Source organism: Panthera onca, chromosome A1 (assembly GCF_046562875.1).
Source record: "Panthera onca isolate mPanOnc1 chromosome A1, mPanOnc1 haplotype 2, whole genome shotgun sequence".
Taxonomy (NCBI): Eukaryota; Metazoa; Chordata; class Mammalia; order Carnivora; family Felidae; genus Panthera; species Panthera onca.
Window position 1 is genome coordinate 238814087 of NC_138339.1, and position 24708 is coordinate 238838794.

Below are 24708 nucleotides of genomic sequence, written 5' to 3' on the forward strand. Positions count from 1 at the left end.
GAAGTATTTGTTCGGAATATGTGAAACTTGAGTGTCCTGTCAGGGAAAGTTAGAAGACAATTGTGTGCCTCAAATGACAATTCACTTTGATCTTCCTATGAGTAGTGGCAAAATTTTCATTAATTCTTAATGGTGAAATTAAGGAAGGATAAACCTAGACCAAATATCCTCCTACAAGTGGGTTTAAAACCAACATTTGAAATTTCAGTATCTTTAAAGTTAAGTTGCAGGCAGATACACCAATAATGAAATAACACTGGTTTTTGTCAATTGCAGAATCAGTAACTCAAGCAGGGTGCTGTCCCCTTCATCTTTTTAATTCAAAAATACATGGATATCATTTATACCTGTGCAGTAGAAAACAGGATTTTTTTTTTTTTTTAATGAACTATCAAGGAAATGTTTAGGAATTTATTTCCTTTATTATTTTATTTTCTTGTTTGAAATAAAATATCAATGCTCTATTTTTGAAAAAGTTTTATCTCTTCTTTTGGGGATTACTATAGGTGCTAGGTTAATTGCTTGTGAAAATCCTTGGTTTTGCTTTGGTTTGATTCATGGTGAATGTTAATTTCAAAGGCAGCTCATTTCAGAGGGCTGTCATATTATATTCTTTGTCATATTTCTTGCCTGGGCAGTACCATCAGGTATGCTTTCCTTGTATTTTCAGTGCTTTTTCAATTTTTGCGAGTCTAAGGTATCAGTGTGGGAGCAAAATATTTTTGTATCTGAGAGCACAGACTATGGAGGGTTGGAAAACAAACCCCAAAAAAAAAAACAAAACAAAAAACACCCTATTTTTTTTTTAAGTCCAAAGAATTAATGTGAAATTGAAAGGAGTATGAGAGAAACATTCCTTGTTTGTAAAAAAAGTTCACATTTCTTGAAGAATTTATCCTCTGACAAATAATTAATTGAGTACCCGGTACTGTTGTAGGCATTTGGGATACATCACTGAGCAAAGTAGACAAAAATCATTCCCCCTTTAAAGCTCCTTGTAGGGGAAAGATAATGAATGGATGAGAGGAAGGAAGGAAGGAAGGAAGGAAGGAAGGAAGGAAGGAAGGAAAAATAGTGTTAGAAGACTACGTGCTCTAGATGAACAGGGTGAGGGGATTTGGAGCGCAGATTCGGGGACTGTGTGTAATTTTAAGTAGTGTAATCAGTACAGACTTCATTTGGAAGGTGACTTGTCAGCAAAGACTTGAGGTTGGTGAGGGAGGCCGTGAAGGCCTGGGGAAGAGTATTCCAGGCAGAGCGAACAGGGAATGCTAAGGCCCTGTGGCACGTCTGGCATATTCAGGCAATAGTAAGAACTGCCATTGTGGGTTGAGCAGAATGAGGTGGAATTTTGTCAGGAGATCAAGATAGAAAGGAAAACAGAGGGATATCAGATCAAGGCTTTAGCCTTTGCTCTGAATGAAGTAGGGTGCTGTCGTAAGGTTTGAGCAGAACTTCTGTGCAAAAAGGTTCCTCTGCTGCACTGAGAGTAAACTATGAGGACAAAAATGGAAGCAGGGAGACCAATGAAGAGGCTAATTGTAGTAATCCAAGAGAAAGATGATAGTGGTCTGAATCAGAGTGATAATAGCAGATGTGAGAAACTAACAAGCTCTGACTCATTTTGCAGACTTTTGGTTTATGAATGCAAAGGTAATTCAAGATTCATTTGTAGAGTGTGGGAAACTGTGAGTGCTGTCTGAAATATGAAGTATGTTTAGATACCATACTTAAGAAATTAAAGTAGGATTAGAAATTGGAAATATCGGGGGGCCTGGGTGGCTCGGTCGGTTAGGCGTCCAACTTCGGCTCATGATCTCATGGTCTGTGGGTTCAGGCCCCACATGGGGCTCTGTGCTCACAGCTCGGAGCCTGGAGCCTGCTTCGGATTCTGTGTCTTTCTTTCCTTCTCTCTCTCTCTCTGCCCCTCCCCTGCTCACACTCTCTCTGTCTCTCAAAAACGAATAAATATTTAAAAAAAAAAAAAAGAAACTGGAATTATCAACAATTAAAAAATGTTTTGTACGTAACGTGTGTGTCAGCTACACTTTAATTACAAAAGTGTTTTGAGTTGTTCCTCCACCTCCCCCATATGCCAGGATCTGAGGCTACAACAGGAGTCTGGTAAGAGGGATAGAGGAGCGCCTGGGTTGACCTAACCTGTTGGCAGGGGAAGGATCAGGGGGTGCTTTGGAGAGATTTATTTATTTAGGCAGATAGTTGAGGGATGCGTAGGAGTTTGCAACATGCAGCAAAAGGTGAAGAGGATTCCAGGCAGCGACAACGGCAGAGGCCGAGGCCTGGGAGGAGAGCATGGCCTAAAGCAAGAGGAAGTGTGGTGTGGCTCACGTGTGAACGTGGAGGGGAGAGACGTTTCCGGAGGTGGAGAAGTAGGGTTGGCGCTGGGGATCGGGCGACTGAGGTAGGAGTGAAAGTGGTGGAGGACGTCGGAAATGGGCAGGTGGACCCGTCAGACGGTCGTAGCGGGGTTGTGCCGCGGAGGGTGGATTCAAAGGGCGACCAGGCAGGTGAGGAAGCGTTTCCACTGGTAAAAGTGGGGGTGCAGAGAGGCCGGTGGCTGTGAGAGGTTCTGTCAGAGGCGGCCCCGTGGGACTGTGCTCGCCCGACGGGCTGTGGCAGTGAGGCCGCAGGAGCCCGCGCTGCTTTGCCAGAGAAAGGCAAAGCTCTTGCTCGTTCTGAGTCTTAACGTAACGGAGAGGCAGGTGCGTAAAAGCGTGCGGTGCCAGATAAAGCGACGGTTCCGAATTGTGTGTGTGGTGTGGGAGTGAATGACCGAGTAGCGGATGACGCGGACTTTACAGGTCAGGAGCTCTTCAGCCCTTTGCATTACGGGACGCTCAAGAAATCACATTGTCAGCTAAGAGATGATTAAAAACAGTTTTTGATAGTAGATCTTCGTGATGTTTTGCATAAAACTAGGTTCAAAGAATTGAGGAACCCTGCTATTTTAAAACTGCTTTTTCCATTTATGTGAGTAGGTTTTCTCAGTGTTTCTCTAAAAATGAAAAAGGAATCAAATCAAATTATGCTCAACTCTGTCTCATTCTAAGAATAAGGAATTTATATATATATATATATATATTTTTTTTTTAATGGCTGCTAATTTTTTAAAAATAATTTATTTTTTAATTAGCCATTTTTTTTCACAGATGCGTGAACTAATTTGGAAAAACAAAATCCTGGTACATTAATCTCATTCACAAATGCATAGAATTTTAGTTTTATGTTTAATACATTTTTTTTTTAACTTTTTTAAATGTTTATTTTTTTTGTGAGAAAGAGAGAGAGACAGAAGGAGCGCGAGCAGGGGAGGGGCAGAGAGAGAGAGGGAGACGCAGACTCCGAAGTAAGGTCCAGGCTCTGAGCTGTCAGCATAGCCTGACGCAGGGCTCGAACTCACAAACCGCGAGATCATGACCTGAGCCCAAGTCAGACGTTTAACTGACCAAGCCCCCGAGGCACCCCTATGTTTAATAATTTAAATTTGTGTTATCTTCGCTCAATTGTATACTAATAAGTCCAAAACACATTTTAGAACCAAGTCTTATGGTCACTGGGAATTTTTAAAATGACTTTTCAATAACTAGACATTTGTTTCAGAGATGGATGTGGTATGATCAATAAAAATGACTATAAAAATGTATTTACAGTAAGATAACCTGTGGGGAAAAGAAATAAAAATTTAAGGAGAAAAAGAATGTATTAAGTTTCCAGCTGTTAAAGAAAAACTTGTTTTTCAAATGGATGATGCTGGGTACCAAAACACTGATAATTCAATTCCTGTGCATAAATTTAGAAAGTTACTGTAATTATTTAATTCAAATTCTGTTAGGCTGCAGATTATATCATTTCAAACTATTCTTACGGGAAAAATCTGATACATTAACTTAAATGTAAGTGAGGTCCTGGAGTATTTTCGTTCATATCCACCCTAAAATAATCTTTGAAAATTTGAGCACTGGCAGGTAGTATAGGGAGTAGGTGTTATATAGGGAAAAAGGATGTTCTGGGGGTAGAAACTTAAAAACCTGTGTGGTTCAAGGGGAGAAATTATTTCAAAAGGATAGGGCGATAAGTAGTATCTAGTACTTTCGAGATATACAGTTGGACAAAGAACTGAAATGTAAGATTTCATTACAGGGAGACACGTTTAGTCATCTTGAGAACAGTAAAGAGAAGTAGCAGAAGCCAAAGTTCAGGTGATTAGGATCCCGGTCTTGGCAGGGTATCTATAAAATGTTAAGATGGATCCTTTCAATTGCCTCCTCAGCTTCCTTGCCTTTTAGCTCAAGTCAAGCTAAATATGTATCACTTCGGATTCTCTTCTCTCCTACCCCCACCCCCGGAACAAGACTTTCTAACTTCTCTGCATATCATGCTGTTATTAACACCACAGAGCCGTATGAATTATGTAGCGTAGGAGAGGACAGTATGCACGCTTACGTGGATAATTTTTTTAGCAAGACTTGCATTTTAAAATACCAGTAAGAATCAAGTTTGTTAGGAAGTATATAGGACTGTCCAACTTAGAGGCAAGATTTAATGTTCAGAGCATTCTGGATAAGTCAGTTACCAGACCCTCCGCCATAATAACAAATGTATCAAAATAAACAGTGCTAACCGTGGAGCGAAGTAGTGATGAAGGGCTGCAGAATGTAGCCTTTACTCTGAACTTTTACTTGTACGTATCTCTCCATTTCGAATGTGAAAAATCTCTGTGGATGGTAATGCTGAGACTTGCACAGAAGGATGTCTCTACCCACGACTGAGTCTTGTTTCCTGCTTCTGAAGGGTCAGCAATGAACGGGGACTTTGATCCTGCTGATGAAAATTTCAAGTTATAGCCTGGCCTAAATTCAGAGAGTTGAAAACATAACAAAAAGGACTTTTCAGAAACAAGTATTATTAGACGGCCAAATAAATGGAAGAATAAACGACTTCTTTTTTATGCCTACAGGCTATTATCTGCTGTTCTCAGAGTTTCAGAGGTTGAATCTCGAGCGATAAGAGCAGACCTCACTCACCTCCTAAGCCCTCAAATGGGCAAAGACATTGTTTGGTTCCTAAAACGCTGGGCAAAGACTTACCTCCTGGTGGATGAGAAACTATACGATCAGGTCAGAATATAAAACTGGCTTTGTTTGGATTTATGAATTCGACACCTGTGGAAATGAGAATATTTTTCTTGGTGATTTTCTCATCAAGATGTAACTAAGAGCTGAACATCTTCCACGTTGAAGAGAACTGTGTGAACGATGTACGATTTTAATAACTTTCCTTAGAGCACATCATTTGATTCAGCTTATTTTGACCATATTAATTTATAGATTACCAGTGGGAATGGATTAATTTACGTTCTTTGTGTTTGGTATGAACACCATGTTAGTGTGTTAATGAGAGTAAAGTTAACTCACGTTGGAAGATGTCCGTGGGTTGAGGAGGTTTTATTTTGGACTCCCAGAAGTGAATGCGTTTATAAAATTGATGCGAAGTAAACGGTACTCCAGATTTAGACGCTAACTTCAGTTTGATTTTTCTGTGCACTTCTTTTTAAGCTGATCTTTCTGACCTTAACATTTTTGTTTTCTCCTTTAAGATAAGTCTGCCATTCAGTACAGCATTTGGAGCAGATACAGAAGGTTCTCAGTGGATTATTGGCTACCTCTTACAAAAAGTCATCAGTAACCTCTCAGTGTGGAGTAGTGAGCAGGACCTTGCAAATGACACTGTGCAGCTCCTTGTCACTTTGGTGGAAAGAAGAGAAAGGTAAGGTGATTATTGGAGGCTGATTGTGTGTGTGTGTGTGTGTGTGTGTGTGTGTGTGTGGTCTTTCAAGTTGCAAACAGTTACATGGTCCTAAATGCAAATAGACCCTGCATTTTGGAGCAATGTGTTTAAAAAAAAAAGACACACTCAATATCGTATTATTGCTATAAATGTCAATAGAGCTTTCTCATGGTACAATTGAGGATTGCTTTGGCTATTCAAGGATTTGGCATCAAAGACTCTTATGAGAAACATATGTGTTTAGTAATTTATAGTTTTAAAAACATTTTAATACACTTTAGTAGTCTCATTTAATTTTTTCAGATATCCTATTATTCTGTTTTAAAGATGAGAAAAACTTGGGGGGCCTGGGTGCCTCAGTCGGTTAAGCGTCTGACTCTTGATTTTGGTTCAGGTCATGATCTCATGGTTCATGAGTTCGGGTCCCACATTGGGCTCCACGTTGATAGCACAGAGCCTGCTTAGGATTCTCTCTGTGTCCGCCTGCCCCTCCCCTGCTTGTTTTCTCTCTCTCTCTCTCTCTCAAAATAAATAAATAAACCTAAAAAACAATAAAAATAAAGGTGAGAAAAACTTGATAATTTAATAATTTTGCAAATTAAGAGTTTTAGTGTTTTCTACAACAAACTCTGGAAATTTTTCCTCCTCCCTCCCTCCGTGTGTGTGTGTGTGTCTCTCTCTCTCCCTCTCCCCCCGTCCCCTCTTTCTTGTTATTTTTGACAGAGAGAGAGAGAGAGAGAGAGACCACAAACAGGAGAGGGACAGAGAGGGAGGGAGGGTGACACAGAATCTGAAGCAGGCTCCAGGCTCTGAGTTGTCAGCACAGAGCCCAGTGTGGGGCTTGAACTCACGAACTGTGAGATCATGACCTGAGCCAAAGTCGGACGCTTAACCAACTGAGCCACCCAGGTACCCCCAAACATTTTTCTTACTATATAGGAATGTGATTGTTATTACTCTTAGCATTGACTGTTATTTATTGAGTTCTTGTAATTTACTGTACTGTTTCAAGCATTTCATATATAGTATTTTATTTAATTTTATGGTAACTATTTAGTTATAGTTACAACATAGTTAACTCTCATATCAGCCATGAGAGTTAACGCTGTTATTACTGTTGTTACCCTGTTTTACGGATCTGGTAACTAAATAAGAGAGTAAATAAATTTTACATTGTTAAACAACTAATGGGATTTCAGTACACACTTGTGTGACTCCAAAGTTTATATCAGTTTACTATATACTATACTTTAAAAACTAATTAGGGGCGCCTGGGTGGCTCAGTCGGTTAAGCGGCCGACTTTGGCTCAGGTCACGATCTTGCGGTTCATGAGTTCGGGCCCCTCGTCGGGCTCTGTGCTGACAGCTCGGAGCCTGGGGCCTGTTTCGGATTCTGTGTCTCCCTCTCTCTGACCCTCCCCCGTTCATGCTCCGTCTCTCTCTGTCTCAAAAATAAACGTTAAAAAAAATTTTTTTTTAAAACTAATTAAATTCAGTTACCTTCCATTTTTGTTTACTCGGTATACACGCAATGTAAAGTAATATGTCTTTTGTTTTGTTACTTCGGCTTCTAGAGCAAACTTAGTGATTCAGTGTGAAAACTGGTGGAACTTAGCCAAGCAGTTTGCAAGTCGAAGCCCACCTCTGAACTTCCTGTCAAGTCCCGTGCAGAGGACACTGATGAAGGCTCTTGTCTTGGGCGGTTTTGCACATATGGACACAGAAACCAAACAGCAGTATTGGACAGAGGTAATAGTTTCCTTTATTTGGATCGACCTTCTTATGTTTTACCCTGTGTGGTGGCATAAAATACTCTGTGGAGACAGAAACATTTCAGTCATACCTTCTCTAATGTTCTTCCCTTTATAATGGAATAGGTTGAAGCTTATTATTTTACAAATACCATCTTATAATTTGTCCATATCTGCATATGTGATGACTTTGTCAAACGTTCTGTAGCATGGGCACATTTTTGCCCACCACTCAAACGAGAGCCTAAAGAATCAGTGAAACGTCCGCTTCTGTTGAATGAGGAGGTGGAAATTATTATTATTAGTTTGCTAAGGCTGCTGTAACAAAGTGCCACAAACTTAGTGGAGCAGACAACAGAAACGTATTGTCTTGGAGCTGTGTAGACCAGAATCCAAGGTCTGGGTGTTGGTAGGTTGGTTCCTTTTGAAGGCTGTGCAGGAGAATCTGTTCCAGGCTTCTTGCCAAATTGCTGGTGGTTGACTGGTAGGCTTTAGTGTTCTCAGGCTGTAGAAGCATCACCGTAATCTCATCTTCACGTGATGTTGTCCATGTGTGCATTTTGGCGTAAAGATACCTGTCGTTGGATCGGCGGCCCACCCTAAGGAACTCAATGTAATTATATCTGCAGCAACCCTGTTTCCAAATAAGGCCACATTCTCAGGTACTAGAGATTTGGACTTCATCATATCAGTTGCAAGGGGGGGGGGGGGTGCATAATCAACCAATAACCACTGTGAACACATTGCATTATGTAAATTAGCTTTAAGTCAGGAACCAAGAGGTATCAGTATAGGTGGCTGGCCTATAATCCTTGTGACTAGAGTGCTCTTAATGTCTGAGAAGGGACACAGTAACAGAATTTGGCAGTCATCTGTGACTTCAGACCAGAAGAAAACCAGGCTGACCATATATTTCTAGTTTAAACAATTGTATTATCATATGTATAGCTTTAGAATTAAGATATCTTCATGAATATGCATATTCACTCAGGACAGGACTGATTTTCTGAAGTTATACTCTATGCCAAGAGAAATTGGAAAGGAGAAAAACAGTCCAGAGCTGAATGTAGAACAGGGTTTGGCAAATTGGAGCCCACGGACCAAAATCGGCCTGCTGTCTCTCTCTCTCTCTCTCTAAGTAAAGTTTTATGGAAACACAGTCATGTTCAATTGTTTATATTTTACCTATGGCTGCTTCTGTACTAAATTGTAATTGGATAGTTGGGCCAGAGTTGACATATTCTCCAAAGTTGATACTTCCTCTCTGACCCTTTGGAGACTTAAATTTCATCTTTTTGAGGGGGGAGGTTAATCCCCTGGAAAGAGATGATGATAGTGACAGAATTCTGTGAATGGCATTGACTAAGTCATGTTCCGTGATTTGTGGTTTTTGGAACCTAAATTACTTTAGAAAGTGAGGCGATAGCATGTGCTGATTTGCTTTTCCATAAATAATACTTTTTCCACTTTTATGGAGGTAATTGACACGCATCACTATGCAAGTTCAAAACGTGTACAGCATAGTGGTTTGACTTACATATATTATGAAGTGATTACCGCAAGAACTTTAGTCAACATCCAAGATCTCCTATAAGTACAATGGAAAGAAACAACAAAAGAAAATTTTTTTCTTGTGATGAGAACTCTGAGGATCTACTCTTTTAACAATTTTCCCATCTGTCATAGAGCAGTGTTTACCTATAGTCACCATGTTATACGTGACACTCCCAGAACTTATTTATCTTGCAACTGGAAGTTCAAATCCCCCTTTTCCCACCTCCCCCCACCCCCACCTGTAGCAACTACAGACCTTTTTCTGAGAGTTGGGATTTTTTGTTTGTTTTGTTATTTTATTATTTTATTGTATTAAAATTCCTCATCTAAGTAAGATCATATGGTATTTGTCTTTCTTTGTCAGACTTACTTAACGTGTACCCTCAAGGTTCATCCGTGTGGTCACGAATGGTAGGATTTCCTCATTTTGTATGGCTAACTGTGTGATTGCATATGTATCTCAACTCCTTCCGTTCATCCACGGATGGACGTTCAGGTTTTTTTCATGTCTCGGCCATTGCAAATAATGCTTCAGTGAACAGGGGGGTGCAGACGTCTGATTAAGTGCCGTCTTGGTTTCCTTTGGATACATTCCCAGCAGTGGAATTACTGGGTCGTATGGCAACTCTGTTTTTCGTTTTTTGAGGGTCCTCCTTACTGTTTTCCTTAGCGGCTGCCCCAGTTGACAACCCCCACTGCAGTGCACAGGGGTCCCCTTTTCTCCACATCCTTGCCAGCCTTTCTGTCTCGTCTTTTTGATGGTGGTCATCCTAAAAGACCTGAGGTGATGTCGCCTTGTGGTTTTGATTTCCATTTCCCTGAGGACCAGTCTACTGTGTGTTCGTTCTTTCTGTAGGTTAGAAGTTACGCGTCCCCTCGTGATGGGGAGCGTAGCATGTAGTTGCGATCATTGTTTCCGGTGCTTTCAGAAATGTTCTAGAAGGGACATCTCCAGGTTGAGGGAGTAAAGCTGAAAGAGACGGATCGTGGGCGTTAAGCTTTTAGAAGAATGATGCTTTAACTCGACAGGTCCTTCAGCCACTTCAGCAGCGGTTCTTAAGAGTGATAAACCAAGAAAACTTCCAGCAGATGTGCCAGCAGGAGGAAGTCAAGCAGGAGATCACGGCCACGCTGGAGGCCCTGTGTGGCATTGCGGAGGCTACCCAGATTGACAACGTAGCAATTCTTTTTAATTTTTTGATGGACTTCCTTACCAATTGCATTGGATTGATGGAAGTTTACAAAAATACCCCAGAGACCGTCAATCTCATAATAGAAGTTTTTGTGGAAGTCGCACATAAACAGATATGCTATCTTGGAGAGGTAAGCACTTTCTAATTGTTCCTCTTTCGGATTAGAACTCCTGAAAGTATAACAAAGTAACAGACCCTTCCCTTTAAATTCTGTGAAGATTATCCAAAGGAGTTTTCCAAAAGACTTCAGAACGTTTCAAAAGAACTCAAAATCCAGGGGAAGGCTTATTGAAGGAAAGTCAATGCTGACCTAAAACTGTTGGTAAAACCAGAAATTTCTTTGAGATACAGTATTTTATTCAGTCAAAGCCATCCAAACGAGGCGTGTTTGATAAGACAAACAGTAGAAAAATTTAACCAATTTCTGTCTGTTGAAACTCTTGAGGCTTAAAATTTTAAATGACAGTTTGTATCTTTGCTTTATAAATCAAATGGATAATTTAGACAAGCTAAATTCTTTTACAATCAGTAACCACAGGTACACTTTTTACACTGTTTAGAAATCATTTAGAAAGCTGTTTTAAAACTGCCTTAAAGGAATATATTTGTATTTGTCTGTAGATTAGCGTAAATCTTGTTTTAAATCATTTCATGTGGGTTCCCGAGTTGTAAATTTTTGTTGTTGTTGCTGTTAGATCAAAGGCACTTGCTCAAAAGTAAGGTTATTTTATAAATGTTACAAATGTAGCCATAGATGCATGACTGAGAGGGCAGGCCGTTGCCATTCTGATATTTAAGACCATGGTTTGGTACACTGTGCTTTTGCAAGTTAAACAGTTCTATTAAATCTGAAAATAATAAATAGTATACACAGAGGTAAATAGCAGAAGTAGAACAGTTCTGTTGCCAAAATCTTACTATCTCTCTAGTGTGTATTATCAAGTGAACAAAAAAAATGGATGTCAAATTTTGTTAGAAAACTGCTAATTTTTAAAACATAACTGCAATCTTTAATGCATGCTGTTTCATTTTTCTTAATGTTTTATAAGAGTTTCAAACAAGTGTTTGAGCTACTGTTGGGATCCAGAGTAAATTTATTAGATTATAATTTCAAGTTTCTTTTAGGGTTGATATTTTTTCCCAACTAAGTATGATTTATGCACGTTCTCTTACAGTCCAAAGCTATGAACCTGTATGAAGCCTGCCTTACTTTGCTGCAAGTATATTCTAAGAATAACTTGGGGCGGCAAAGAATAGATGTTACAGCAGAGGAAGAACAGTACCAAGACCTGCTTCTCATCATGGAACTTCTCACTAACCTTCTGTCAAAAGAATTCATAGATTTTAGCGATACAGGTAAGGTGAGGTGTGAGGGTTTTAAATTTCATTTTAATTATCTTTTTTGTAAAGCAAAGGAAGATAAAACTAAGTAAATAAATAAAGGGGGGGGTCGCCTCGGTTGCTCAGTCAGTTAAGCATCCGGCTCCCACCTTTATGAGACAGACCCCACGTAGGTTTCCACTCCCAGCGCATGCCGGCTTTTGGGATATTCATATTCTCTCTCTCTCTCTCTCTCTCTCTCTCTCTTCATGCGCAGTCACACACACTCTCCTTCTCTTTCTCAAAATAAATGAACGTTAAAAAGTTTAAATGTTATCATTTAAAAGTCATTTTTAATGTAATGAATCAGAAGTATTCATTAAAGGAGCGTCTGGGTGGCTCAGTCGGTTAAGCTTCTGACTTCGGCTCAGGTCGTGATCTCTCGGTTTGTGAGTTTGAGCCCCGCATCGGGCTCTGTGCTAATAGCTCAGAGCCTGGAGCCTGTTTCCAATTCTGTGTCTCTCTCTCTCTCTCTGCCTTCCCCCACTCATGCGCTGTCTCTGTCCCTCAAAAATAAATAAACATTGAAAAAAAATTTTTTTTTAAGTATTCATTAAAAATTTTCATTGCTTCAGGGCGCCTGGGTGGCTCAGTTGGTTAAGTGTCTGACTTGGGCTCAGGTCATGATCTCATGGTTTGTGAGTTCGAGCCCTGCGTCAGGCTCTGTGCTGACCGCTCAGAGCCTGGAGCCTGCTTCAGTTTCTGTGTTTCCTCCTCTCTCTGCCCCTCCCCTGCTCATACTCTGTCTCCCTCTGTCTCTCAATAATAAATAAATGTTAAAAAAAAAATTTTTTTTAATTCCATTATTTCATTAATGATTGCAGTGAACTGTTTTTCATTAGGCTTTGGGTTTGATAGATGTTTGTGGATTTTCCTCATTTACCTATTTAGGTCTTAGGAGGATTCTTAATTTATATGCATTTTATATGGATTAAGGATAATAAGCCTTTTTAATATTGGTAGTTATTTTTTAACTACCATCTTCTGTAACATTTTAATTTCTGTTTTCCCCCATTCCTCTTCAGCATAGAAAAATTTCACACACCTAATAGATAAAATAAATATTACTGTGGAAATTATTTAACTCACAGTATAACTTCCTTGTCAGTAGATTCGATTCTACTTTTTAAAACATGAAGCGTTAGTTTCCATCATTGTAGAATAATAATTTGAACACAGAATACTGCATCAGAGACCCTGACAAATGAAATACAAAGGGATGACCCAGGGCCAGATTGATCAGATGTCCACTCATAGATATATTTTGGCTTAGGGGTTTTAATCTTTGGTTACTTTCTCACAAAGATGGGAATATGTGTAACTCTGTAGGCTTATTGATGTTGCAATTCTAAGACTACCTTTTTGTCTTAATAGATGAGGTGTTCAGAGGACATGAGCCAGGGCAGGCGGCAAACAGGTGTGTGTCTGCGGCTGATGTTGTTCTGTATGGAGTGAACCTCATTCTGCCCCTGATGTCACAAGATCTTTTGAAGGTAATTGAAGACAGTGAATGTGAAAACCCCAACTGTCTGCTCGGAGTTCAAAGATGTTGTAGACAAGAATATACCTCTGATTTAATTAAGGAGGTAGAAGTACCTGCTTATCTGTTAAGTACACACGAAAATCAGAGGTTCTGGTTCCCATTGTGTGTCATTTATACTCGCGCATGCAGCTCAGTACGTGGTTCATGCCCTCATTTAATCCTACCCCAGAGTCCTGTCTTCACTGATAATTAGTGACAGAAAAAAAAAACTGGTTCTTTTAGAAACTGAATTCTGACGTTAGCAGTTTTGATTCCCTCATTTGTCATTGAGCAAATTAAGTTATATGTTTAGGTGTATTCCACTCATGCTTTTGAACATCATTCTCTGGTTTTAAGGATTGAGCAGCAGAAGGCATTTTCCAGCAACCCCATGTAGAAATGGGATGGTAAGAAACCAAGACTAACGGTTTTTAAATTTGTGTGCATTCTGACGACGTCCTGTCTCGGGGTCATCAGTCAGTATTGAGGGTGTGGTGGTGACGAGGCTGCCCTTTCTTCCTCCTTTGTTTGGTACCACAGAAGAAGGGAGTCTCTTTCGTGAGTTGTCACAGAGGGTGAGGGTGGGGACAAAGACATGGCTGGGAAGGAAGAGGGAGGTGTGTGCGTGCGCATGTGTGTGGAACACGAACGAGGTAGAGTGGGAGAGGGAAAGAGAGGTCGGTCGTGGGAAGGAAGAAAATAGCGGTTGAGAAGTGGTTAGAAGTTGCATTGAGGAGTAGGAGGTGCTGTCAGATTCCCACAGAGTGGGCGGGGACCACATGTGTCTCTCCTTGAGCAGTGTCTTTGGGAGATGATTGGTGACCCGTGAGCTGAGTGTTCATGTGGCCACCAGTTGGATGGGGAAGTTTCGTAAGCTCTGTATATTGCTTTCTTTTAGGGTTTTTTGGTTTGGTTGCGGGGGGCGGGGGGGGGGGGGGTTCTCATCAAGTAAACCATTACACATTTAGATGTGTATTTTCTTAAGAATTGCTAAACTGTAGATTGCCTACTTTTTACTTCAGTTTTCCAGGACTGTCCAACCAATTTTTAGAAGTGTGAAGAAGTGAATACTCTATTTCATGCATAATCCTAATCTGTATTACCTTCTTGTATTTTTCTAACATGCTGGAAATCAAATACACACATTTGCAAAAGGGTTTTAATTATAGGTCATTTGATTATTTGAAATTTGGCTGCTTTGTCTACTTTTTCAAGGTAAACAAGACTATCTGGAATTGGCAGTAGCTTTTATTAACTGTCCAGAAGATAATTGCTTCTACTGTACATTATTTTCATGTTACTAAAATATTTCCTTTATTGAAACATATTTTTATATTTAATTAGATCTTTATGTTTTCTATATATCTTGATTCTTTTTAAGAGAAATCATTATATTTACAAGTTTATTGGTTATTTATTTTATTGCATTAATGAAAATAGAAATTAGATATCATTAAGCATCTAAATATTTAATATTTCTTTTTCAGTTTCCAACCCTTTGTAATCAGTACTACAAATTAATCACATTTATCTGTGAGATTTTTCCTGAAAAAATACCACAGCTTCCTGAAGATCTTTTTAAAAGTCTGATGTACTCTCTAGAACTAGGCATGACATCATATCCTTTAAATGAACATCATTATCATTTATCCCTTGGGGGGAAAAAAATCTCCCAAAGTTTTAAAAACTTGTATTTTTAAATTTCCCTTTGTGTTTTATTTCGTAAGAAAGCTGTCGTCTAACAGCCCTAATTGTGTGTTTCTCTTATTAGTTCACCTCATCTTGTCCTCCTTTCACAGGTCAATCCCAAAGGCTTTTGGTGCCTGGTCCCAAAGTCACTCTTTCATTAAGAGCCCCAATTAGTAATGCCATCGACTGTTGTTGAGTCTCTGATCTCAGCTGCCCGGTAGTAGAGAATAATAAGGCTTTTTATCAGTTGTGTGCTCATGATCAGAAACACATTAGAAATCTACAGTCCGAGACCCTCTCCGAAACACTGGAAAACTTTTGTCGTGTAGCTCGCAATCCCGTAAAGACATATTGCACACTAGGGTACTCACTTAACTGTGGTCATTCCTAGAATTTGATAATAGCCATGATTTTTGAATCTTTTATAAGCTAAATACACCTAGTCTGTTCCTTGACCTTCATGATCAGAATGAGTTCGGAAGTTTGCCAGCTTTGCCTGGAAGCTTTGACGCCATTAGCTGAGCAGTGTGCAAAAGCACAGGAAACAGATTCACCACTTTTTCTAGCAACACGGCACTTTCTAAAGGTAAGATGTTCGGCTGGCATGCCGTCAAACCGTCTGCTTTAGTACAGTTCGTGCCTGTAAATCTTCATTCGAATGAGGAAACGCTTACGTCATTCAGAGGGCAGGAAAGAATTACTTTCTGTTCATTGTGCTTTTCTGGAGATCAGTTCCCTGGACACCTTATTCTCCACTTGTGTGTTCTTGAAACCTGACGTGGCAAATGTAACAGTCTGTTCATTTATGGTGGCACATGTCACAGCAAGGAATAACCTCTGTTATTATAAATCCTTGGGTCTTTAAAAAGCTTTTTTCTTCCATTTTCAGACTTATTTAATAGATAAGAGCAACTACCACCCCTCTTTGTCTTTTTTGGATTAGACACAGGATGGGAGATTGTATGATCATCATGTATTTTTATTTAGAGGTTTTGTATTATGTCCTTTCAGCTGGTTTTTGATATGCTGGTTTTGCAAAAGCACAACACAGAGATGACCACTGCAGCCGGTGAAGCTTTCTACACGTTGGTGTGTTTGCATCAGGTACTGGACACAAGTCTCTTCGTTGGGTCTCTTCCCTTTTTTTTTTTTTTTTTTTTTCTTCCAGCAAGGAGATTGTTTGTGCAGATAGTGGGCCTTTGATACTCCCAGTTCTTAGAGAATCTGTGACTCAGTGCTTCAGTTGCTTTCAGTGAGGGCGTATTTCTTCATTTCCACATTAGCTCTTTTGACAAGCTGTTTGTCAGTGAATAAGCACTTACTTTCCCTTCTCCCCTGTTCTGAATCATCCTTTGCATTGATCACTGCCCTAAAGCTTGTCCTCGTAAACAAGTGTGCTTGGAACCAAGAATTAACACGAAAGAATAGTAGAGGCACAGTTTCTGTCCTTGAGGAACTCACAGTTTTGTAAGGGAGACCAGACGAAGAAGACTGGGGACCCAGAGGATCTGCCTCGAGAAAGTGCGGAGATCAACAGCGTATTATTTCCTGTCGTGGTAGGGAAAGTGTGTTGCTTCATATTATACTACGGAAAGGAGGGTATTGTTTCAATTTATTTTGCTGAGCCTTTAAAGACTCGGAAGCACGCGCTCACTGTTTGGGGTTAACGTTATGGGAGAAAAGTGACGCTAGCTCACCTGTCCCTTCCCTATTCTGGTAGAGTAGGTGCCCATCAAGTGTATGAGAAGAACCATATTAGATCATCAGCTGCCCCAGTTTCCCAACACTCCTTTCCCCAATTTTTGGTCTCCCCACCCCCTAGCACATGCACACGTCCCAGCATGACTAAGCAATTGACTTTTGTTAAATGCTTTGCCTTTTTTTTCCCTCAAAGTATATAGAGTCCATTGCATTTGCTGTGAGTGGCACTCAGGGCTTGATTTTATTTACCTTTTTAAAGAAAGATAGGATTTTGAGGCCTTTTCATACAACTTAAAGATTCCCTTCCTGTAGACTTCCTATACCATCTACGCTCCAAGCTGAAGGTACTCTGGGGCTTGAGTTCTTGCTGTCCTCTCTGCACATGGTGCCCATCTGAGGTCTGTGGGCTTTCTGTGTCATTCTACTTCCTTGTTGCTTGCTAGGAAGATAGATGTCTTGTCCCCATATGTATAAGCCATTGCATTCCAGATGCCTTTAAACAACAACAACAACAACATATTCACACATTGTAAAAAAGAGAGCAAGGCGTTAGGTTTGGCTAGCATGAGATCTGCTGGTCTGGTCCCAGAGGGACCACCATGTCTTTTGAATAGGGAAATGATTTGGAGTTTATACTTACTCTTCTGTGAGTAGGTATGTCTCTTGGATAGGGCATTTAGGGTGGCCACCCTGGTTCCCTGCTTGTGTTGTGGGTCAGGGATTGCATCCAGTGCCTTATTCTTCTTTTCCAAATGCAATTAATATTTCATTTCACCCTTCGGTCCATTATGATATCCCAAGAAGCTAATGAAAAATAGTGTCAGACCAGTTTTTGTTGTTTGTTCGTTTGTTTTTCAAGAGAGCTTATCTTAGAAAGCTGTTTTGGTTGAATGTTCCTTAACCCCACACCCTCTCTTCTGTAAAAGGCTTTATTATAAGGGGCATTAAAAGTAGAAGCACTACATATCTCTCCCTCCTCCCCCCCCCCCATGCTCCTATATTTATTAGGTTCCTTTTCCTGCCCTTTCTCCCAGAGCCACTGAGTCCAGTACTGGTTTGGAGGTACGTCTGCACCTTCACCTTGAGAAAGGACTGAAATATACCCCTCCCCCTGTGCCACCCCCTCCCAGACAGCTCCTGTCTGCCTTGTACGGGTCTGCTGTCCTCAGAGCTGTGTGGACAGGGTGCCTATAGAAAGCCCTGGGAAATGCTTGAAAGTCAGGTTGCAGACTTAGACTATGCATAAAATGCAAAATAAATATGAATGATGTGGTTGAAAAATGGAGAGGAGACAATACAACAAACTTGGTAATCACATGGCTTCAGGAGCCAAGCAGCCTGGATTCTTGCTTAAAAGCAGTGTGATCTTGGGCTGCCTGGGTGGCTCAGTTGGTTATGTGTCTGAGTCCTGATTTTGGCTCAGGTCATAATCTCACAGTCATGGGATCAAGCCCCGTGTCGGGCTCTGCCCTGAGTGTGGGGCTTGTTTGGGATTCTCTCTCTCCCTCTCTGTCTCTCTGCCCCTCCGCCCCTCCCTGACATGCTTATTTTCTCAAAGTAAATAAATAAAGATTAAAAAAAAGAAAGTGTGATCTTAGACATGTTAATTTCACTATATGTACGTACTTCCATCTGTGAATCAGGAGAATAACAGTACTTTTTGTACTGCTGTTCATAGGATTGTTATAAAAAGTGAGTTACTAATGTAAAAGGCTGGAACAGTACCTGGAATAGAGTGAACTTTCAGTGAATATTAATCAGTAAAAAGAGCTATTGTGGGGGCGCCTGGGTGGCTCAGTTGGTTGAGCATCCAACTTCGGCTCAGGTCATGATCTTGCGGTTCGTGAGTTCGAGCCCCGCGTCGGGCTCTGTGCTGACAGCTCGGAGCCTGGAGCCTGCTTCAGATTCTGTGTCCCCCTCTCTCTCCGCCCCACCCCTGCTTGTGCTCTGTCTCTCTCTGTCTTTCAAAAATGAATAAACAGGGGCGCCTGGGTGGCTCAGTCGGTTAAGCGTCCGACTTCGGCTCAGGTCACGATCTCACAGACCGTGAGTTCGAGCCCCGCGTCGGGCTCTGGGCTGACGGCTCAGAGCCGGGAGCCTGCTTCCGATTCTGTGTCTCCCTCTCTCTCTGCCCCTCCCCCGTTCATGTTCTGTCTCTGTCTCAAAAATAAATAAACGTTAAAAAAAAAAATTTAACAGAAATGAATAAACATAAAAAAAATATTTTTTTAATTAAAAAAAAAGAGCTATTGTGATCATTTCACAGTGTATTTAAATGTGGGATGATTGTGTTGTACACCCAAAACTAATAGAATATTATATGACAATTGCACTTTAATGCAAAAGAAGAAGAGCCGTTGTCAGACCCTGCCTCTCAGAAATCCCACAAGGTAGTACCTGATACCATCTACTTGTGTGACATTTGAGGAAGCTAAATGTTCTTACGTATACACTTTATCTCTTCAATAGGCTGAATATTCCGAGTTGGTTGAAACATTACTGTCAAGTCAGCAAGACCCAGTTATTTACCAGAGATTAGCAGATGCCTTCAACAAGCTCACCGCAAGCAGCACTCCTCCGACGCTGGACCGGAAGCAGAAGATGGCCTTCCTAAAGAGTTTAGAAGAGTTTATGGCAAATGTTGGTGGCCTCCTTTGTGTAAAATAAACAACAAAACTTTATGCTTAATTTAGATCCTTTCTGCAAAGTGCACTGAATTGCTAAAAGCTGACTTGAGTCTTGTCCTGTTCTTCAGTTCTTTGGCCGTTTTGGATCTCGGAGAGCCTGAAAGTTTGATATGTAATGCAGTGAAACAGGAGAGGTCACCTTTGAATCAGCTTCCGCTGTTGGGTGTTAGCCACAGTCTGTCATATGTGTCTTGTGGATTTTGAATGGTGATCTAAGATTTTCAATTCCGTATATGTGCAAACAGATATGGGCACCATGAAATGCACATTCAGTGCCTTTCCCCCTTATCAAAACATTAGGTGGCTAGCCAAAGCGTAGACTTTCTGTTAAATTAAATATATTAGATGGACATATGCTCGGCATTGTTTCTCAAAATGTTGTCCAAGGACCACCTGCATCATTGGAGGAGCCGGTTGAAAAGGTAGATTCTTGGGCCCAACTGTAGACCCTCAGAGTCAGAATTTCTGTTTGTTGGGCCTTGGACTCTTCATTTTAACACGCTCCTCCCCTCTGCCACCCCACAAGTTTTGAATCAATGCAAAAGACAGTGGAAACTCTTCCGAGGTTTTGTGCTTTCAAACGTTTCCTCCCTTTGATGATTAGGTTTGTAATTCAGCAGGAAGAAGAAACATCAGGTGTTTGCTGGCTTCTTGTGGCACACTGGCTCTTTGTTGTTTGTAACATCAGCCTGGTGTTGCAGGCTTTGTGTGATACAGGCCTCCAGTCACACTCTGATGCCTGAACTTGAGGGGGAAAATGGGTGTATATTTTTGTTCCATAAAAAGAACTTTAGGAACTGTAGCCATTTCATTGCCTTAATTTTAAGAAGAAAATACAAAAAAGAGCAGATTTGTTTTAGTAAGAAATCAAGTCTTGATGCTTCAGAGTTGGTTTAGGGTGTTAGCTGCTATGAATCTGGTGCCCTTTTGATCGTGTATTTATGTTGGGTTTATGAGTGAAATGAAAGTCTCATTCGTATGTAGTCTAACTTTTTGGATATGTTTCTCTTCAGCCACGTAGCCCATGGCTAATAATCTATTCTGAATGGCTTGCTTAAGCAATAACTATTTTAAAGGATGTGAATTACTGATTCATACAGACTATTCTACGTTGGGGCATTAGGGGCAATAATTACGCTAGAGTGGACATTCTCCTCATTTCACAGGAGCCATGTACATTTAATTTAAGAGATTAAAAACTTCCTATTTAGATCCTCTAGTTTGATTTTTCTAATCAGGACTTTTGTACTGCTGCCATGCTCCCCTTAGTTCTGTGTGCCAGCTTAAATTATGGAAATGAAAGCTAATTTATAAACTGCCGGCGTATGAAGCTCTGCCCACTGCGATGTCAAAATCCCACAGCACAGTGACAGGAATCTGGCACAGGCTCGCTCTGAAACTGTGCTTCCAAGGGGTGGGCTTTCTCCTGCTGTGTCCTTGACACCTACAGGCTCAACTGTCCTTCGAACGTAGTCTTCATATCTGAATTGCATATAGTATATGCATCTTCACACGTGATGCTGTGCAGAACTTTGTAGAACTCCGTGCTACTCACAGTTAACAAAACTGGAGCATTTAAATTACATCCAACCTGTGCATGTGATGTTAGACACGAGTGAATGCAAAGCCTAAGGCCGTAACTTTTTGAGGAACGTCACTCTTAATTCGATTATTGTTGATTAATAACTGAGGTGGAGCAAAAACATCTTAAAAGACAGCTAGGAAAAAACTAAGATCGCTCTTCACGAAATACACGTATTGTATTTTTCAGAACACTTTGAACAAGTGCATTTATTTTTAGGTTTCTTCTTTTTTTCCCTTAACTTGTGGCAATATTCTTTCTTGGTGTTTTACGTTTCCCAGCTCCCTCATGCTTTCTTCAGAGTTGTGAGCAGTGTGTATCTGTGTGTTCGATAAGAATAGTCCCTTTGCCAAAGGACACTGAAATACACAACTGACTGGGTAGGTCTGCCATGACAAAACTATGATCAAATTGTTATTATAAATAAAGATGAGTAGGAAAGAAATACCTTGGTAAATAAAAAGGTGTCAGTATTTAATAACTTCTTCCTAGACAGAAATGTATTTGCTGAATTTGCCCAGATTTTATTATAGTCCTGCAATTTCATTAGATCAGTTTCAGTTAAAAGTGAGATTTACTTCAGATTGGACCAAATAATGTTTCCAGTGTCCCCTGAACGTTGAGTAGTGGCAAACTGGAGGAAAAAGCAACCACCATTTTCTAGGTAATGGGGATGCCACTTTAATTGCAACGGCTAAGACTTCTTTTCAGGGTGTTTGTGTTAACGTTTGCCTTATTGAATATTTGTTTAGTGTTTGGGTCTTTTGTTTCACTCTGTCCAGTTTCGTCTTTGGCTATGTTTATTGACGCTAGTTTTTTGGGGTTTTGTTTTAATGTTCTTGGCCCAGTGGATGTAAAGAGCACTGGCTTAATTCTAGTAAATTGATTTTTACGATTGAAACTAAGTTGCTAAAAAGAGTTCTAAAAACAAAAACATTATTTGTGCCCCCCTTTTTATATGTTAAAGGGACACTGTCAAGGATATGATTTTTAGAATTTTGTGTTTTATAAAGTTTCTTTTGTTCATGTATAGCATCCTTTAACTTCTCGTTTCAATTCATTCTTTATTTGACTTATTTCTTATTTTATTTTCCTTGCCCATTTGTTTTCCCAAAGGCACAATCTCTACAGAATCCCAGGGCACAGTCGCTAAGGACTTGGTCCATACACAATTTCTCTCCATATAACAGCACCTGTAACTGTCTTCTTGTAGCTCTGTTAAAAGCAGTGGTTTGCTTTTACAGTTCATCTTGGACGGGTGACTGCCTGGGTCAGACTGCTTGGCGGTGTTTGACAGTGTCCTTCTCAACACAGTTATCTGGGTCTTTTCTGCCTTGTTGCCTCTTAATCTGTTCGGAGACAGGGGGGCATGTTAACATCACTGCACTGAGTTTTTTGTCGGGTTTAAAGTGTGACAGCTTACGTTAAAAAAAAAACACTTTGCAATATTTTTCAAAGAATTTAGCCTTCATTGTAAATCATGTTTCTAATTAGATTACATTACTCTGTTCAGATATGATGGTTACTACCTTTTTCGGTTTTCACTTCAAAACCAAGCATCTCTATAATTTGCCCCCAGTCGGCAATATTTAACACTCCCCTTACTGTCTTTGGTTGAACTTTCTCTTTTACCAAGATGTCAAGTCTTTGTCTCTCTAATAGCACCATATATCCCATTTCTGTTTATATTGGTATGCATTTCTCAAGTATCGAAGGTAACTAGCTTTCAGTTTCAAGGATTTCAAGTTCGAGCGTCCTACTATTCAGTGTCAGTCGAACCCCTAAAAGACTCTTGTCTGTTACAGTTTCACTTGTTTCTGTTTGCCACTTACTGTTAGAAGCGGTTGTCATTAAACCTTACTAAGTTAGCTATGTCTGACGGATAATTATCATATTGGTTCCTGAATAAAATATTAGCTGTTAAGGCAGAAGGAACCTCAGTGCTTCTTAGAGTTTTTGCTTTTGTTTTTAACCAGAGAATAAGGAACTGATTGGATGTGAGTTTTTAACCTAATTTTCTATCAATTCTTCTACAAAACAGCATAGCTGATTTGAGGATATAATAATGTTTTAAATTGTTTTAAAATGTAAATGGATATTCTCTGATTTGGTAAAATGCTACATTTAAGGATTCGTTAAAAATTGGTTCTCTAAAATTAACAAGTGTCCACATTTGGTGTATTGCCGAGCTCAAATCGATTTGAAGTGCCCTGGTTCAGGCTGAACTTTAAATATTTAGGTTTCGATGTGAGAAGTGGGAGCTATTCCTGACTGGTTATAATGGGAACCCGTGACGTACTTCGCCAGAGGACCTGTTTGGTCCACGTGAAGCTACAAACTTCATAATGGCTGTCCGTTGTGTGTTAAAGAGGATGGATGAAGGGATCTGTTTCTGGCCGGTAGCACTCTCCGCTTGGGAAAGACAAACTCCGCAAGACGGCTTTGGCGGTGGCTGGGAGGTGCAGTTTGCACCTGAGCCGCACCCGAAACCATCTTCCTCCACCCATCCACTGGGGTTTCACTCCTTCCTTATTCCCAGCCCTTCTCACCGGTGCAGAGATTTAGTTTTCTCCTTTTCGGTCTTCTTAGCTACTAGGAGCTATCAGATGTGTACTGATAGCTCCTTTTCCCAGCCTGAAATGAAAAATACTGTGTCCGCACCATGGACCTGATGGGGATGTGACCTCAAGTGTGTTCTGAGCCCAGGCTTCCTGGAGTGGTGTCTTTTACCACATAAAATTCTGACACGTTGCAAGCACTGGGATTGTGATTTGGTTCTCTGTACAAAGAAAGAAGCTCCATGCAGTGAGTTTGTGGTTTAATGGTCACAAAATGTTAGCACTGCTACCATTCAGCACGTGTAAAATTTTTTAAATTTATAAATATTAAAATTTTAAACTTACACTAAGACTTTTCAGTTTTTTTAAGAGACCCAGGGACGAGAGTATACTGTTTAAATATTTACCTCTATGAACATTACTAATGAAGGTATAAAGTTGCATTTAATTTTTCAAAAGATGCTACAATATGATTTTAGGAAATAAATCAAGGCTATGTATTGAGCCAGTTACAAGCTGAATATCAAACTGATAAAATTTTATTTGTATTTTTTAAATCCATAAATGGGAGTTAAAAATGTGTCTTTTCACTAAATATTTTTATTACATTTTTGTTTTGACCATGTGTGATTTGTTCATGGGTATTTAGCTAGGCTATTTTATGAAGCTTATTGAAATGGTGCTAGTTCATTTACAATCATAGGATGATTGACACTGGGGACATTACACAGTCATAAAATAATTTTAAATAAAAAACATGGGATGAGACATATCTGTATAGATAAAGATCTGCATTACCTTCTGGGAAAATACCCAAACCTTAATAGAGTATTCAGGATTCAGAAAGAAAAGGTTTTGTTTATATTCTGTAATATTGAACATATTTATTTTTATCTCACCTCCTGGCTTTAGAAACATTTTCAGAGTGACTAGTTAAATCACTGGACTTGGGCGTATTTGTAGTAAATATTTTTAGTAGTTCGGGTCTTTCTTTTCGGCCTTTTTCAGGGAAAGGAGAATTACCATCCTGCTCTGTGTTAGACTTACACACTCTCACCTTTCACCCAATCTTAAATCTTGTAAACATGTGCAGTGGAAAAGTAATTTTTTTAAGAAGAGGAAATGCATTTTGAAATATATTTATTTTAAACTTGATTTTGCTTTGAATATTCATTGACTTATAATGGTATTTCTTAGGTTATGTTGAAATGTAATTCCACTCCGAGGGTAGATAAGAAGAAGCAGGTTGTTTAAAAGGTACAGTAGGTAGAGTGCATGTTGAG

General features: G+C 39.9%; 1 protein-coding gene across 5 annotated transcripts in view; it reads left to right on the forward strand.

Annotated features, from left to right (window-relative positions):
• The window catches only part of XPO4 (exportin 4), a 118806-nt gene extending 95035 nt beyond the window's left edge, over positions 1-23771 (forward strand). For 4 of the 5 annotated variants that reach the window (XM_060637554.3, XM_060637557.3, XM_060637555.3 and 1 more), the window contains 10 exons: positions 4979-5138; positions 5618-5787; positions 7383-7557; positions 10143-10436; positions 11482-11662; positions 13061-13179; positions 14696-14826; positions 15366-15483; positions 15909-16001; positions 19068-23771. In XM_060637554.3, coding sequence (XP_060493537.1) covers positions 4979-5138; positions 5618-5787; positions 7383-7557; positions 10143-10436; positions 11482-11662; positions 13061-13179; positions 14696-14826; positions 15366-15483; positions 15909-16001; positions 19068-19265 — 1639 coding nt within the window. In that variant the 3' untranslated portion in view covers positions 19266-23771. The remainder of the gene's footprint in view (positions 1-4978; positions 5139-5617; positions 5788-7382; positions 7558-10142; positions 10437-11481; positions 11663-13060; positions 13180-14695; positions 14827-15365; positions 15484-15908; positions 16002-19067) is intronic. The other variant, XM_078447630.2, reaches the window with a different exon arrangement.
• Positions 23772-24708: the final 937 nt, after the last annotated feature.